This window comes from Hemibagrus wyckioides, linkage group LG29 (genome assembly GCF_019097595.1).
Source record: "Hemibagrus wyckioides isolate EC202008001 linkage group LG29, SWU_Hwy_1.0, whole genome shotgun sequence".
NCBI classification, from domain to species: Eukaryota; Metazoa; Chordata; class Actinopteri; order Siluriformes; family Bagridae; genus Hemibagrus; species Hemibagrus wyckioides.
Window position 1 is genome coordinate 6090888 of NC_080738.1, and position 18058 is coordinate 6108945.

Here is an 18058-nt window from a genome sequence, read left to right on the forward strand (position 1 = left end):
CTCATGTAATTCTATTACCTAGAGTTAAAAGTTCAAATTAAAATTAAAAGTTACAATTTTGAATTTTTACTTTCAAATGTCTACTTTCTGTGTGATCAGAAATTAGAAATGTATTATGAGAAATGCGTTTTGTGAATTGCTTTTTTTCACTTTAGAGACAGTTATACTATAGTCAGTTTATATAAAATCTGTTGATTTCTACTAATAAAAAGATTTCAGTGAGCCCTGATGTGAGGCATGGAGTGATTTTTTTTACTTAGCAAATCACCCCTAAGTTTTAATACCATAATCTGAAATGCCTTGAAAACTTTAATAAATATATAAGCTTCAGAATGTGATGTGTGTCATCATTCATAGACTTATCCATTCATTCATTTGTCTTTATATTATCCTGGCTATGATCCTGCTAAATTAGAATCTTGTAGTTAGATCAAATCTCTTAAGCTGAATGTGTTTGAGTAGTTCAGTTATTATTTCTATTTACACCTCAGCACTGTTCAATTCTTGTTTCTGATTGTTCTTTGCTGCGGTCTGATTTTCATAAATCATTGATTTTTTAATGAAAACATCTCTAAAAGTGTTTCTGCTGTAATTTAAATTACAGTGTTGGAGCCATTAAATTGATTTCTAATTTTTGTTCCTGACACTACAGGGCAATGAGCATTTTAAGTGTTTTCAAGTAAAGTGATAATGTGTTAAATGTGAGGCATAGGAGTGTGTGCCTTGCAGGAACATGCCTGGGTCCATAAGAGTGTTGAATAAAATATTTGTTGGTCAAGAATAGGTCAATATTTTGCAATATTTAGTGGACGATAATTCCTAATCATAGCCAATTAATCCTGAAGGTGTGAAATACATGTCAAAACCAGATATCTAAATTCGCCATCGTCCCTAAAACATGATTTAAATTAATGCAGTTGTTCTAATAGTTCGGGTTGCTAAAACTTTATATGAATATCTATCTATCTATCTATCTATCTATCTATCTATCTATCTATCTATCTATCTATCTATCTATCTATCTATCTATCTACACATATATACACACACATTATATATATATATATATATATATATATATATGAACCTTATTTATGTTTCTATATATAAACAGTAGGAACAATAGCTAGTGATAAACAAATGAATATCTTAAATTTAAGGGGAAGCTGGCGAATGATTGATGGCATGAAGTGATTTGTCTCACTGATGCTTCACAACATTTGAAATGAACTACTGTTTATTAATAAGTACTACTACTACTACTACTACTACTACTACTACAATAAATAATAATAATAGTGATATAGCTACTATTATGACCAATAATATTAATGTGAATAATAATTTTTCAAATGCTATTATTACTACTAATAAGACAGCTTCTTCTTCTACTACTACAAATCACTGTCAAATGGCTCTTTGGGACATGCTGATATAGGGAATTAATCAAGGGTGGGACTGCATCGGGCCACATCACACCACATGTATCATTCCTTACTTTATTCACTATCTATAATGATTTTTATCTAATATACATCACTGTAATTACTTTTTTATGTATTTCTTCTCTCTCTCTCTCTCTCTCTCTCTCTCTCTATATATATATATATATATATATATATATTTTTTTTTTTTTTTTTTACTTTTGGCTTCGGATCAGCAGATTAAAGGTTCGAGTGCTGCCTGGGTTGTGTATCCAAGAGAAGTTGACAAATGTTTGAATTTCTGCTTGAACTAAAAGTTTCAGTATACCAGGATTTCATTGGTTTGAGAAATCTGCTGTGTGGTTAAGTGAAGTAATGTTCCCTGTAAAGTTCTTTCCTGCTTGAACATTTCAATGGCTCACTAATAATGAGAGCTGTGTGAAAATATGTGTATATTATATAAACTGTAGCTCTAAGAGACTTTGAGATCTGACTGTTATCAAAAAAAAAAAACTAAAAAAAAAGCTTTTCTAATGATTTCACATAAAAAACACATACAGAAGTACAGTATGTTTTTACTCTTATTTTGTTGACAAAAGAGCATATGGTTGAAACCACTAAGCACTTAATTTAATCACAGCATATAAAGTTATAAATGCTTTTATTTAAACTCAACAACAGTGTTTTTTTGTATAATCCACTGCAGTAGATTTATGTAAGAATACAATATTGTTTGTTTATATACTGATTACAGATTTAACATAAAGCTTTATTACAAAAAATAATATAATAAATGTAAAGAGTGTTAGGAGAGTGGGCCCTCGTTAATCTAAAATTAAACATTTATTTAAAACTTTTCCTAATTTTGTTTGTTTGTTTGTTTGTTTTCCTTTTTTCCTCTCTCCCCAAGTTGTGACATATATTCACTTTGGATCATGAAGAGATTTTGTGATGAAATTAGATCACTTACACAACTTGATCAGAATAAAAGCACATAAATTTAAAAAATATATATAAGGAAGGGATAGACAGAATAGGATCTCAATTTCATCTTCTGCTGTATAGATTTGAGTGAGACCTTTTTTTTTCTAGTTAGTTCTTGTAAAGATTCACTCAAAAATAATTTTCTCACAGACCCACCAATCTTCATGAGCACAAGGCATGGAGATCCAGGTCTTCTTCCATTCTGCCTCAATGCTAATTTTCCCAGCATGGGGTTTACTTTTCCCATCGATTGGTTGTTCCAGACTCAAGTTCCTGAAACCCAGAGAAACAGAATCAGTGTTCAGTTACCTTTAATTACACACCTTTAGCTCAACTTTATTATCATGTGATCACTGAGATTAATACTTAGAGTAGAGATGATTCCATGACTGGGGTACCATTCATTTCCCACTCATGTTACATTTACACATAAAGTTAACACATAATAGTTATTTTAACACAACACAACAGTTGTTTTAAACATGCTATAGATAACGTGTACTTCACAATAATTTTGCAGCCTTGAAATGTTCATTTTTGGTCTCAATAGATTCATTTGTTTCCATGCCTTATTCAAAATTAACCCTCTCAGCAGTTCCAAAGCTAATTGTCTGAACATTAATGAATAGAACTGCGTATGCAATCAGTTGTACTTCAAACACACTTTGTGTGTTCTTCATGGGTAGAAAATACATGAATCACAATTCTTGAGTAATATTTGTTACATATTAAGAGTTATTTTGTCATGTTCATAATTTATTTGAGTATTAACCAGGTCAAGATATATTTAAGAAACCCAGATTTTCATTCAGAAAATAATAAAGATCTGTTTCATACACTTTCTTACCCTGTTCTGAACACTGTACCATCGACCCATTTCCACTCCTTCTCTTTGTCTTTATCTATCAGCCCAACCCAGGCAGATTTGTTTCCCAGCAGTTCGATGATAAAGTCCTGTGAATAATGTACAATAGGATAATCTCTCTCTCTCTCTCTCTCTCTCTCTCTCTCACTCACTCTCTCTCACTCTCTCTTACTCACCTCTTCCTTTTGGCTGTTTATGATCACTAGATCTGCCTCTTTCAGTCTGCAATACTGTCTGCTCTGAACCCAGTTCTTCTTTTCAGTAGAGAAGTAGTAAATGCTGGTGTTAAAAGGTTTCCATTCCAGACTGATGATTTCAACTGTTAGAAGTCACAATTAAGTGTAGTTAAAGTTCCATAAAGATCTGTAATCATTATTGTTTCTACTGTATGTCTGACCATGTGATACTTATGTAAGCTGCTTTGTGACAATATTTACTAGAAAACCTCAAAAAAATGTCTCTAAAAAAAAGACATATTTTTAAAGAAATTGAACAAATTTGAATGAGTCCTTATCTGAATCTCTTCGTATTATTTTTGTGTCATTATTTCAAATAATTAACATCACTTGCACAAATATAAAATAAATATCCATAAACCATAATTCATTAGAATAAGTAAATATAAAATATAAAGTGTATAAAATGAGATGCACCAGTATTTTTGACCTGTGCCTGTTTTCCCCTGACTCTGAGCTTGGCTTTCTGATTTCGACTTGTTAGCTGTGTGTGTGTACACTCTGTATATATTGTTCAATGTATGATATGTTCACTTGTTCACTGGCTGTAGGGGTGTGGCTGCTATTTTCTTTTCTTTTGGAGTGGGATATTTACATCTGTTTTTGTGTAGGGTAAGCTGCTATATATATATATATATATATATATATATATATATATATATATATATATATATATATATATATATGTATATATAATTGCCAAAAGTATTCCCTCACCCATCCAAATAATCAGAATCAGGTGTTCCAATCACTTCCATGGCCACAGGTGTATAAAATCAAGCACCTAGGCATGCAGACTGTTTTTACAAACATTTGTGAAAGAATGGGTTGCTCTCAGGAGCTCAGTGAATTCCAGCGTGGAACTGTGATAGGATGCCACCTGTGCCACAAATCCAGTCGTGAAATTTCCTCGCTCCTAAATATTCCACAGTCAACTGTCAGCTGTATTATAAGAACGTGGAAGTGTTTGGGAACGACAGCAACTCAGCCACGAAGTGGTAGGCCACGTAAACTGACGGAGCGGGGTCAGCGGATGCTGAGGCACATAGTGCGAAGAGGTCGCCAACTTTCTGCAGAGTCAATCGCTACAGACCTCCAAACTTCATGTGGCCTTCAGATTAGCTCAAGAACAGTGTGCAGAGAGCTTCATGGAATGGGTTTCCATGGCCGAGCAGCTGCATCCAAGCCATACATCACCAAGTGCAATGCAAAGCGTCGGATGCAGTGGTGTAAAGCACGCCGCCACTGGACTCTAGAGCAGTGGAGACGCGTTCTCTGGAGTGACGAATCACACTTCTCCATCTGGCAATCTGATGGACGAGTCTGGGTTTGGCGGTTGCCAGGAGAACAGTACTTGTCTGACTGCATTGTGCCAAGTGTAAAGTTTGGTGGAAGGGGGATTATGGTGTGGGGTTGTTTTTCAGGAGCTGGGCTTGGCCCCTTAGTTCCAGTGAAAGGAACCCTGAATGCTTCAGCATACCAAGACATTTTGGACAATTCCATGCTCCCAACTTTGTGGGAACAGTTTGGAGCTGGCCCCTTCCTCTTCCAACATGACTGTGCACCAGTGCACAAAGCAAGGTCCATAAAGACATGGATGACAGAGTCTGGTGTGGATGAACATGACTGGCCTGCACAGAGTCCTGACCTCAACCCGATAGAACACCTTTGGGATGAATTAGAGCGGAGACTGAGAGTCAGGCCTTCTCGTCCAACATCAGTGTGTGACCTCACAAATGCGCTTCTGGAAGAATGGTCAAAAATTCCCATAAACACACTCCTAAACCTTGTGGACAGCCTTCCCAGAAGAGTTGAAGCTGTTATAGCTGCAAAGGGTGGACCGACGTCATATTGAACCCTATGGATTAGGAATGGGATGTCACTTAAGTTCATATGCGAGTCAAGGCAGGTGAGCGAATACTTTTGGCAATATATTTAATTTTTTCCCTCCCCCGTGTGATCTCCCCCGAATATTCTTCTTTCTGTGGTTAAAAATTAGAGACTTTCTCTTCAGAACGTGTTGCTATTAGTTTGCTTTACTTACCCTGCCATATCCGGAGACTCCAATATGGCTCAGTCCTACTGTGAGGTAAAATTCAAACTTTGGGGTTGTGAATCACACTCAGGTATGTAAACTGACATAGAAAGTATCTGATGTGGAATGTAACGTCTAAAATGTTAGTGTGAACTGAGCACCATTTGAACTATCACCATTTTTGTTCTATAAGAAATGTTGTGTTCTATTTCTGTTTGTTTACACACTACTGTAAGAAAAACAAGGACTGAACAAAAGTTTGTATCCAAATTTGTTTGAATTAAGTTTTATGTTTTTTTGCTTGTAATTTTGTTTGCTGTGGCAAAATCATAAAATGAGTGAAACAAGATTCTTTTTTAATTGACTATTGCTTGCTTTGTTCTGTTCATTTCTTTTACTAGACAAGTAGATAAAAAAGGGTAAACTACTGCCATCTTGGAGTAGGGGCATTCCTCCTCTCTTGTAGGCTGGAAGTAGGGAAAAGAGATAATTAATTCCATCACACTCTAAGAAGCTACCGTGTTCATTTTGTGTCTTTGAGCCTTCTTCTCACCAGTCATCCAAACTATCCAAATACACAGTCAGGACAGAGCAAAACATACTTAAACACTAAGTATAGGAATTAATTGTACAGGGGTGGGGATCCTGTCATCTTCCTAGTCATCCAGGATAGTGCAGAATAAAACACCCCTACATTGTAGTGAAATTTCCCACTACATTAATTTGGCGTTACAAACAGGATCATACTTAGCCTGATATTTGTTAGTAGAATTCTGTCCCAGGTGTGTGAGCAAGAAGAAAATGGCAAAACTGGAAGAACTGAGGAAAGAGTTTGCTGAAATGCAGAGGCGGTTACAAGAGGCCGGGGCATTAGATCATGCCAGGACGGAACAGAGAGAAGCCCTATCATTGCCTAGGGCAGTAATGGAGCAGCAAGCATCCACTCATGCACCCCCCAGAGACAATATATATCCCAAGAGATCATAAACTCACCGATTTCACTAGTACCACTAAACCTGGAGAAGAAAGCATCTAAGAGTGGATTGTCTCTATGAAATCAGCCTTTCGTGTCATGAGGTGCCAGAGGAAGATCAAGTGGAGCTGATAAAGCAGCATCTAAAGGGTGAAGCTAAGGATACAGTGAAGTTTATGTTGGAAGAGGGAGATAACAGTGTGGAGTCCATCTTCAAATTACTCCAGGGGACCTATGGGGACATAGTACAAAGGTTGAAGGACTTTTATGACCAAAAACAAGCATCTGTTGAGACCATACATGTCTATGCTTATGACCTAAGGGAGAAACTTAGTAAGGTAAAGTGCAGAGAGCCTGGACGAGTTCCAGATGATGAAAAAAATTTTAAAAGAGCAATTAGTTCTTGAAATAAGGGATGATTTCCTAAGAAGAGAGATGAAACAAAGGATCATGGGAGAGCAGAGTATGACTTTTGCACAGCTGATGCAAAACTCCTTCACCTGGTCTGAGGAAGAGGAAGCACAGCCAGAAGGAAACTTAAAGACTCATGTGCATGAAAGAAATGAATGAAAATGAAATGAAACAGCCTTTATTTGTCACATATAAATTACAGCACAGTGAAATTCTTTCTTCACATATCCCATCCTTGGAGGTTGGGGTCAGAGCACAGGGTCAGCCATGATACGGTGCCCCTGGAGCAGAGAGGGTTAAGGGCCTTGCTCAAGGGCCCAACAGTGGCAACTTGGCAGTGCTGGGGCTTGAACCCCTGATCTTCCAGTCAACAAACCAGAGCCTTAACCACTTGAGCCACCACTACCACTAAGAGCTGCTGTCCACACTACAGTTGAAACTGGTGAGAACTCATCTCCTCTTACATTAGAGAAACTGCATGAGGCAATAGAGAAGATAGCGGCACATCAGGAAGAATTGTACAGAATAGTCCATGATCAAGGGAGATTTGACTTTCAGCCTGGGGTTGTGAGAGGACAGCCACTGAAAAAGAGTTAGGGGAAGTATATCTGTTACACCTGTGGTGAACCAGGTCATACCAGTCGACATTGTGGACAGCGGAAGGAGCTTGGTAACCGGGGCACTGTGTCATCACAAATGTCAGAGGTAACTGAGGTGTTAAGAGGAGTTTCGTTAAGTGACTGGCATTCAGTAATTCGAAGCCAGACAGCTGGCTGGAAAGCAGAGGTAGTGCCAGAACCGTTAAGGGAAAGTGCTTTTGGAGATTGTTTGACCGTGAATGTAAAAATAGCAGGGGTTGTCTACTGGACACTGGTTCAGAGGTCACAACCATCTCAGAATGTCATTTTAAACAACATTTCGGAGAGCAAAAGATACAGTTGTCATCTACTAATTGGGTGCATCTCACTGCTGCAAAAGGATTAGACATTCCAGTTGTTTACAGGCAGATATAGAGTGCATGGGAAGTCTGCTGCCAGGCAAGTGTGTTTTTGTGCTCACAGAGTCCAACCCCAATGCAAAGGAAATGAAAGGATTGGATGGAATTGTGGGGATGAATGTTCTTAGAAAATCGAAGAATCTCATACTGTTAGGAATGGAGGTGAATAACAAGAGTAAAGCAAGCCAACACTCAGGTGCTAGTGTAAGGAGAGTAATTGCAAGAGTGAATACAGATGAGAAACCTTCGGGTCCCCGAGGAAAGATAAGTTTTGTTAAAGTGTCCGAAAAACAAGTCGTCATAATCCCACCCTTAAGTGAGAAGATTGTGGAAGGCCACTGTACTATACCACACCAAGGAAAGGGTCATGTACTTCTGGAGTGCACAGATTCAGTTACCCTTCCAAAAGTACTGTTGGTAGCCAATGTTCTTGCAAGTGCAAAGAAGGGTAAAGTTCCAGTATGAGTATTAAATCTCTGTCAAGAAACCATCAAGTTGATGCCAAGATCCAGGATTGCAGTTGTGTCCAAGCTGGAGAAGATGGTCCCAAAACAAGTGGTGGAAATTGAAGAAGATGATAATCTGTGCAATGCAGCATTAAGGTTGAGAGCCAGCCTGAACAAATGCCAATTCCAGTGCAGGTGAACCAGGATGGGCTCTCAGATAAGCAATGTGAAGAGTTAAGTTCCCTGCTGACACGTTACAGTCGTCTTTTCCAAGAGCGATGCAGATTTTGGATATACAATGACGGTGATGCATAGTATACCTACAGGAGATGCACAACCAATAAAGCAACATCACAATGAGTCCCACCTCATGTTTTCCAAGAGTTTAAGAGACATGTACACGATCTGGTCAGTCAAGGCATACTGAAGGAGAGTTGCAGTCCATGGGCTTCATCTGCAGTCATTGTAATAAAGTCATTCTTTGGGTTGTTTTCCACCTTGGATCTCACATCAGGCTACTTTCAAGTGGTGGTAAATGAGTCAGATCGGGAGAAAACTGCTGTTACAATGCCATTCGGCTTGTTCGAGTGGACGTGGATGCCGTTTTGTTTATGCAATGCTCTGGCCACCTTTCAGTGATTGATGGGTGCAGCATTAGGTGATCTTGCCTTTGACAATCTGGAAGACCAGAGGGGCATTCATTAGGCCAAAGGGCATTACAAGCACCTGAGGGAATGACAAATGCCATCTTACCCCCTGCCCCAATGCAAACCAAGTTATAGGTACTTTTTAGGTCTAGTTCAGGAAGACCTTGGCCGATTGTAGCTGGACACAAGCTGAGTTCATAAATAGCAGGGTTGTCAGTCTTTTTAGGTTACTGCATTAGACTGGATTAATTTATACAGGGATGCAGGCTCCCATCCTTTTTTTTTTTTCCAAAAAGAAGACTGCATTAGCTGGTGAGGTGGATGAAACTGATGAAATTGCCTGCAGTCCTTGAGTCAATAAAAACCTGGAGGCTTGCCTGTCTGTCCCCACCCCAAAGAAGGGCAGCTGATAAGACAATGCCAAAAGTGTGAAAGGCCATGTTGCTTCTGGAGACAGTTGCCCAGGCAGATAGTTAGGCTATACAGAGTCTCCAGATCTCCAGGAGGATCACAAGCAACAATGTCAGCTTCTTCGAGAGACCCTGAAAATAATCCCCCTGGACAGCTAGCTGCCAGGGTTTGAAAATCAATGGTATAATCAGCTATGGAGCAGGCACCCTGACACATCTTGAGGAGGGATAAAGCCCCTTTTACCAGGTAGAAGTGAATGAATGAATCAACTGTAAGGTGGTTTGGCAGGGGGCAAGCATTCCTCAGCAACTGTTTGAGAAGCTGTAGCATAGAATGGGGGCTTTCCCCCAATACATTGCCTGAGGCAGAATCAACCTGAGGCTGCAGCAGGGCCTGGATCTGCTCCTGCAGTTCAGAGATTCCTTAGACTTCAGTAAGTCAGCCTTCAGCAGGGCCTACCCATGTTTCCCCAGAGCTGTGGCCCAACATGCCCTATCTGCTCCAGATTTGCTGACTCATGGTCTGGTCATCCTGTTACTGGTATGGGCTCGGTGCAGAGTGGAAAAGAGTACTGAGCCCGTTATCCAAATGGATAAAAAGTGAAAACTAATTGGACAGAAAGCTGGATGACTAATCTAGAGTGAATTAGAGACAGTGCTACTAGCCAAGAAGCGACCTCAATAATGATGGCAAATCGAGGAGAATGTGCAGTACACTTGGCATTCTGACATATTAACTGCTACACTATCCACTGCCACAAGATGTGACAAAAGCATGCAGAGGTGCTCTAGTCCAAGCTCTTGGCAGTGAGACAGCGAATAATGTAAATATAGCTGAATCACCAGCCAAAAACTCTAACTGTACAAAACTTTGGGGTTTAAATAGTGCCATGCACAGTTGTCATGCATTTGAATAAGGCACTATTAAAGACCATGCAAGTGGCTGCAAATATATCTGAGAAGGTACTTGTGACATTACACTATGTGCCTGTAGAGGTCTGTTGCTCAGATTAGTCTTTCTTATAGGCCAGGCAAATTACCTGATGTTCACCTGGTAGCGAGACACCTGATAAAGTAGAAAAAGTTTATTCCCTCCTACGAAATGTGATGTTTTCAGCACAAACTCTGATCTTGGTAGAATAGACTCAATCAAACATATCATACATCCTCTACATTCTCTACATACAGTAGGCAGTAGTTTTGAGAGCATACTATACCTCATCTCTCCTAAGACATTAAATTTACAGACAAAAGAAACTTATTGATGACTTAATTAAGTTTAGCCATACCCTATGGGCCTCACCAGTTGTACTTGTTTTTAAGAACGATTCCTATAGTTTTTATTGATGCAGAAATTTAAACTCTATTACTGCCAAAGAGGCTAAGACACTGCCATATGTGGATGACAATTTGGATCCAGTTTCTACCTTTTTCAGAACACTAGACTTGTCGAGTGGCTATTGGCAAATCCAAATGGATGTGGCTAGTAAGGAGCCTTTACCACAGTTGATTTCCTTTATCATAATAAGGTTATGACAATGGGCTTCACTAATGTGCCTTCCACATTTCAGCTTTGATGGAGCTTGGCCTCCATTGGTCTAAGACCTTATTTTGATAAGATGTAAGATATTTTTAAATCACATCAATAATACAGTTATCTAGAGAGTCTAATGTCACACGTTAGTCTTAGCCTTGTAAAACATCTACCTTTAGAGTTAGACATATAGATGTGAAAAGACACCTATAGATAATCCACTGATTTGAATAAAACTAAAATATTCACTCACCTACTCTAGGAAACATTTGATGGAGTTTTTTCAATTTTGTATCAAGGTAGTTGTAACTTGACTGAACCTGCTTGTTCTCCTCAACCAAGTTGTTGAAACTTGTCTGTAACTGTTTTTTCTCCATAATCAGGTTGTTGTAACTTGTCTGTAACTGGTCTTTCTGCTTATCCAGGTTGGTGTAACGGGTCCACAGCTTATCTTTAGTGAGGTTGTAGTAGCTTGTGTTTAACAGGTCAGCCTCAGCCTCAGGATTAACTGATAATGGTAATGGTACATTAACATTCTGTTCATAGTAACATATTTCAGAGTCATAAACTCAAAAAAGTGCATCCCAAGTAAAAGCCAAACTTACAGTGTAGTCTCAGGGTGATGTTGAGAGTTGCTTGAAGAATACATATCACACCAAGAAAGAGTGCATTCAGCCTTAACAATCCTAAAATATTCACAACATATTAATAAAAGTTGTAAAGATTAAGCAGTAGTACACTAAAGAATGTGACTGTCCTGTTTTTCACTGCATGCATGTGTGTGTGTGTGTATGTGTGCTCTTACCTCTATACCGAGTATCTGTCAAGCGGGTTTTGTCTACTTTCCGTGTGGTGTCATACTGAAGGCATTCGTTTTCATATTCCCTTTCCAGATTAACGGGCATAATTTATGGGAACACTACAGCACTGTGTCCTTTTGTGTTATTTAAACAGCCTGACTGACACTGATGATGCAGAATGAATGTGGTATGTTTGTGTGTTATAGAGAGAGGGGATTGGAGGGGAGTGATTGGAGAAAGAGAGAAAAAGATGCGTGTTGCTCTGTGATTGGTGGGAGATTGTGATAGATATACTGATGTGACAAACAGGAAATGCGACATCGTTTTTAGCCACGATAAACATCTATGTGGCTTAAGACAACTTTTACATCTCTCTTTACATCCTGTTTTTCTTTCTTCTTATGCTTGAAATCACACCCAACATGATGCATGGCCTAAATGAACACATATCATGTAGAATTGAGAATAATATACAACTTGGGTTGCAGTTTCCTGTAGGAGGTTTTATTAAGGAAAAATATATATTGGGATATATTAGGCAACAAGTGAACATTTTGTCCTCAATGTTGATGTGTTAGAAGCAGGAAAAATGGGCAAACATAAGGATTTGAGGGAGTTTGACGGAAGGTCAAATTGTGATGGCTAGACCACTGAATCAGAGCATCTCCAAAACTGCAGCTCTTGTGGGGTGTTCCCAGTCTGCAGTGGTCAGTATCTATAAAAAGTGGTCCAAGGACGGAACAGTGGTGAACCGGCGACAGGGTCATGGGTGGCCAAGGCTCACTGATGCATGGTCCCATGTATTCCGATCCAACAGACGAGCTACTGTTGCTCAAATTGCTGAAGAAGTTAATGCTGGTTCTGATAGAAAGTTGTCAGAATACACAGTGCATCACAGTTTGTGGCGTATGCAGCCATAGCTGCAGACCAGTCAGGGTCTGAATGAACTGTAGGCCAGGCAAGCAGCAGTGTGGGTAATTTTTTAGGCTAATGTGAATCTCATTTGTGCATACATTCTTAGTCTTTTTTTTCCATTTTCGGTCACTAAACATCAAACTGACAACACTATATAGTTGTATTTTTTGTATCTCTCCATGAAATACTGGTCTTTTGTCACAGTGAGGTTCAAGAACAAATAAAGGTCATGAGGACAAAAGTATACCCACAAACAACTGACACACTTTAAATTAGAAAACAAATCAAGAACAGAACTGAAAACAGTAGAGTTCCTTAAGGACACATGCTGGAAACAGAAAACAACACAGAGATAGGAACACGTACATGGTACACATGTGGTTATGATCTCACGCTGTGGCAAGTACGAGTCAGGGATTTATGACATTTTTATTAACAAACACTGCCATGTACCAAATGGAAGGCTTTAAAGTATTTCCTGACTGAAGGCGTTCATCTTGCTCTGAATTTCATCATTCTTCTTCTGTAGCTGCTCCATTCCATCTTCCAAGTTCTCAACTGTGGCCTTTTGCTCATCTCTGTTTATTGTCATGTTGTTATTTCTGCTCTTAAAATGTTCTCTCTCTAAACTCATTTGCATGGTCCTTGTCCATAACCGATTTCTCTCTATAGTCAGATACTTGTAACTGGTCTATAACTGGCCTTGCGCTGTTATAAGAGTGCTATATGTGGTCTGTAACTTGTCAAATTCTGAATTCAGGATGCTGTGTTTGATCCACAGCAGAAGAACACACAGCAGCAGCACACATGCCACAGCCAGATTGTAACATCTGTCCCCTTCAGTAGTCCGTTCTCTAAAGGGACACAGAGACAGATTTGCTGTAGTCTCATTCCATCTGAACATTCATTGCATTCATGTAAGAAATAAAAGACTGTGGGATGTAATGTGGTCCAACACAACATGGAGTTACTGTTATGAACCAGAAGATGATTATTTTCCTACCACAGCAAATCCTATAGGAATAGGTGCTTTATTCCTCTTATAGCAGAGACACATGCAAACCATTCCAATTTATCCATTTATATTTGCACAAAACAAATAAGAACTTGATTAACAATCACTCCCTAACCAACCTCTTTTTTTCTTACTCAGATGACTTAAATATTTATTTCAATTCCCAATTGCCTTTTGAGACTGGTTCTTCTACATTTTCTTTCTTATCATTATCTTAGCTATTGTTTTCATGTTACAAGGATCTATATCTACAATCTTCTACAATCTTGATGTGCATTTGTTTTTTTTCCATACATAACAAAACAGTCCATTGTGTCTCAATTCTTACATTGGACATGGTGAAATAGTGTGTTTCATGATCATCAAGAAACCAGGAAATTGAGCAGAGGAACCCAAAAGAAAAAACAGATTAGCATAGACAAGGTGGGAAACAGAACAAAAAACAACAAATGAAGAAGTTTAAACAACGTGTAATTATGATTGTATGTTGTAGCTGTGACAGAACCTCACAAATTATACTCGTTAATTTCATAGATAAACAATAAATAATCAGCGCATAATCTGTCATTCCAGCTGTTACTGCTGCCCAAAATCTTGGCACAGTGGGTTTTTTATGACTGGGTTCCCCTTTATTTCAGTGCCTGAAACACAAGGAATCAGATTAATCAGTGCTCAATTGCCTTTACTTACACATCTTTAAGCCATTTAAATTGATCTCTTACGCAGTGGTCAGTGGTGAACCATAAACCCACTTCCATACCCCTTCTTTCTCTTTGGCACTCAGACCATTCCAATCCCAATGATGCTTTAGTAGCAGTTTAAGGATGAACTCCTGCAAATGACTGCACAATATTTGAATATATGTGGGTTTGATCTCACTGTGTAACACCTGTTCACCTTCTTGTTTTCTCCTAGAAAGCATTTGAGATGCAGTCAGAATTGCTATAGTTTAATTAAATCTGCACATGACACAATGGGGTTAATGACACAGTGGATTTATTTTTAAAAACAAGTCCAAGTTGCTGCTACAGAAACCATACCTTATTCGAATGAGCATATTACAGTGAATCTGCAATTTGGATTACAGTCCAAAACTAATTAAAAGTTTCTGTTATAGAAAATTAATCAACACCTTCTGACCAATTTGAGTCAAGAACTCAACAGCTATGTGGTTGTAGTGGAAATTTTAACAAGTAACATGGATGAACAGGTAACCCTTTAGGAACTTTGGTGTGTGTGTGTGGAAAGGAAAATGTTAACCAGGTGGTTGTCAGTATCAGTATCATGGAATGCAAGAACATTGTATATCTTGTCTTTCTATATGCTATAGCTCCTTTTATGGAAGTGAGATGTACCATTCTACAAGAGTTTCGTGCTGTTGGTCACGTATACATGGGGGACCCGTGAAAGAGGGCTTTGCCTCTCCGCTGTGTAATTTTATTGCACTGTATTTGAGATGCCTTTTGCCACAGCAAAATAAAAATTCCTTTCTTATCTCTTTGCTTTAACTTGCACCATTGTGTCCGTGTGTAGTTTGTTAATTATTTCAAGTCAGAGTGCAGACTTGCCACCACAGTGGTAAAATTTCTGATCACCATGGGACTAAATGTTCCCCTTCCTTCCTCCATTTTGTTATGCATGACTGATATTTTCTTTCATTCTGTAACCTATATTTTCAAGAAGTGCTTTCAGATCACAGCATGGAGACAAATAACCATCTAAAATACATAGGAAATACGAGGGTTCAAAAGATAACTTTTGCATTTGAATTTTATTTCTATTCTATTCATCATTCTCTCTCTATCGTTCTCTGTCTCTCCTCTTTCTCACCTCTTTCTCTGTGCTGTTTATGATCGCCAGGTCTGCTCCTCTGTTTAGGCAGACCTGTCTGCTTTCACTCCAGTTGTTCATCGAAGTAGAGATGTAGTAAAAACTAGAATTGAAGTATCTTCATCCGAGTTTGGCTTGTGTATCTGAGCACACAGAGGAAGATGTTAAAGCAAGTTAACTTAATGTATTTCCAGAAGATTTATATAAAATTATAAAATGCTGTTTTTACAGGAAAATAATCAAAGATGAAGGGATGCGAAGAGAAATAACTGAAGTTAATTTGCTTCCAATAACAGCACATCATGGAGGATTTGCAGTATTTTTTCCAAAACTGTGAATTTTAATTATTAAATTATTAGGGCCCAAGCACCGAAGGAGCAAGGCCAGAGGCCTTGCACCGTAGGTGCAGAAGCCCTATTGTTTTCATTGGAATTTATGAATTATTTTTTTTATTTATTTTTTTTTTTGTCAAGCTTTCGGGGCATTTTGGACCCCTTAACATGCTCAAAAACTCTTGAAAATCAGCAGACAGGTTGGAATCGGCAGCTATTAGGACATCACTGTGGCTCGGCCCTGTGCGTGGCACACACCCATTACAGTGCCCCCTGGAACATCTTGCTGCATAGCTGATACACACTTGCACGTATCCATGTACAACTTGGTACACACTTAGATCTCATTGAACTGAACAACTTTCACACTGCATGTCATTAAGTCTAATCCACAGGAAGTGAGTTACTTTGAGTTGTTTGCAAAAGGCACCCAATGGAATTTGAAATATTCCTCCTAGGGAATTGATACAACCGCCACCAAACCCAGGCTAATATGATCTCAAGACATTGATACAACCGCCACCAAAACCCAGGCTAAAATGATCTCAAGACATTGATGATGCAAAATTGATGAGGGATTTTTGATATCTCAAACAGTTCAGCCATGAGAAGCCCTTAAACCTATGGCGAATAAAAGGAAACAGGAAGTGGCTAATAACTTCAGTGTATATTGTGTCATGTACATCAAACCTCAATTTTATGTTAAGAGAAGAAAGCTGATCACACGGACATGACTACTGTTAGTGTCAGTCATAGCGCCACCAACTGGCAGCAGGAAATGTGTCACTTTTAGAAATCACTAATGTTTTCCCTTACTTTCACCTGATTTGGTTCAAAATCAGTCAAAATAATATCAAGACATGGCTGATGTGAAACTGTGAAGGAATTTGTGATATTTTGAATGATGTTGCTATTGTGAGGACCTAATAGAAGAAAATTAATGTTCTTATATCTTAACAGTGGAAAGCCCTAATGTTTCAAATTTTTTTACATAGAAAGAACAACTGGTTGTGAGTGATTCTGCTTAGTTTCATGATTTTGTGACGCTCTAACGGCTCACAACAAATTTTTACATTCATCAGTGCATTGACTGGACATGGTTTTGGCCTGACTCCTGCAGTACTAGACTATGTCCACTAGAGGCTCTTTTCACTTTATTTTTATTTTTTTAAATATGGCTTCATGTTCACAAGTTATATATACAGAGTCAGCCAAAAAATGTATATACACTTCAAGAAAAGAAAAAGTAGACATTTTTTCCTGGGTGACTCTCTCTATATATATATATATATAATCTGATATAGAAATATAGTTTAGAGGGAGAGTCATTGTCCCTTTTGACATCACTGGACATTGCAATGATCTGTTTCATTACACCCAAACTGTCACTTTTGCCCTTATATAGTTTAGACGGAGAGTTAGTTTTCTTGTTGCCATCAGTGAACATTGCTGTGATCACTTTCATTAGACCCAAATTGTCACTCTTGTCCTTTTGGTATTTCCCCTTTTAATGCACTGTGCTCACTGTGTCTGGTGCACCTGGGCGGCGATGGCACCGTGTAGTGATGGCCCGTCATTGCTGCTTGCAGCTATATTTTTATTTAGTTTACTTATTTATTTGTTGGCTTGTGTGATTACATTTCCATTTGTTTGTTTTATTTTTTGTTTGAAATTGTCATTCTTTTCTCACTGATGTGAAAGTGAAACAAGCCATTATTTAAAGTGTTTACATGCTGGATTTATCCAATCACTGTTATTAATTACAAATATGTAAATTAGAAAAAGGTTAATCCAGCGTTTAGAATGTACAGTGTGAAACATCAGATTATGAAGAGCTGGGTTTAATTGTTAACCCTGGATAAAGTATGAGCAGTGTGTGAAACCTCAAACTACATATACCAGGATTCTCTTTACCTGGAGTTTACAATCACCCAAAACTTTGAAAACACCAATGGGGATCTCAGTGGGGAAAAATATCATGTTGGATATCTATATTGATATGGACTGGGTAATGTGTTAGGAACGAAAGGATGCCACATCGTTTGATGGAAATAAAAATGATCAACCTACAGAGGGCTGTATTCAAAGACACCCCAAAAATCAAAGTGAAAAAATGATGCCGCAGGCTAGTCCATTTTCCTAAAATTCAGTTGCAGCAACTCAAAATGGTACTCAGTAGTTTTTATGGCCCCCACATGCTTGTA

General features: G+C 38.4%; 1 protein-coding gene across 1 annotated transcript; it reads right to left on the bottom strand.

Moving 5' to 3' along the window:
- Window positions 1-2231: 2231 nt before the first annotated feature.
- LOC131349237 (CD209 antigen-like protein C) lies at window positions 2232-11945 on the bottom strand. The gene is made up of 6 exons (XM_058384762.1): window positions 11768-11945; window positions 11568-11648; window positions 11216-11470; window positions 3450-3592; window positions 3256-3362; window positions 2232-2681 (listed from the first exon to the last, which is right to left on the bottom strand). The coding sequence occupies exons 1-6, from the start codon at window positions 11865-11867 to the stop codon at window positions 2534-2536; spliced, it is 834 nt and encodes a 277-aa protein (XP_058240745.1). The 5' UTR covers window positions 11868-11945; the 3' UTR covers window positions 2232-2533.
- Between the last annotated feature and the right edge of the window lie 6113 nt (window positions 11946-18058).

Excerpts from the sequence above, each read along its gene's own strand:
- LOC131349237 (XM_058384762.1), bottom strand. The coding sequence starts at position 11,867 with ATGCCCGTTAATCTGGAAAGGGAATATGAAAACGAATGCCTTCAGTAT. Across the intron at positions 11,471-11,567 it reads CATCACCCTGAGACTACACT|TTAATCCTGAGGCTGAGGCT; the intron begins GTAAGTTTGGCT and ends TACCATTATCAG. Across the intron at positions 3,363-3,449 it reads TAAACAGCCAAAAGGAAGAG|GACTTTATCATCGAACTGCT; the intron begins GTGAGTAAGAGA and ends CATTATTCACAG.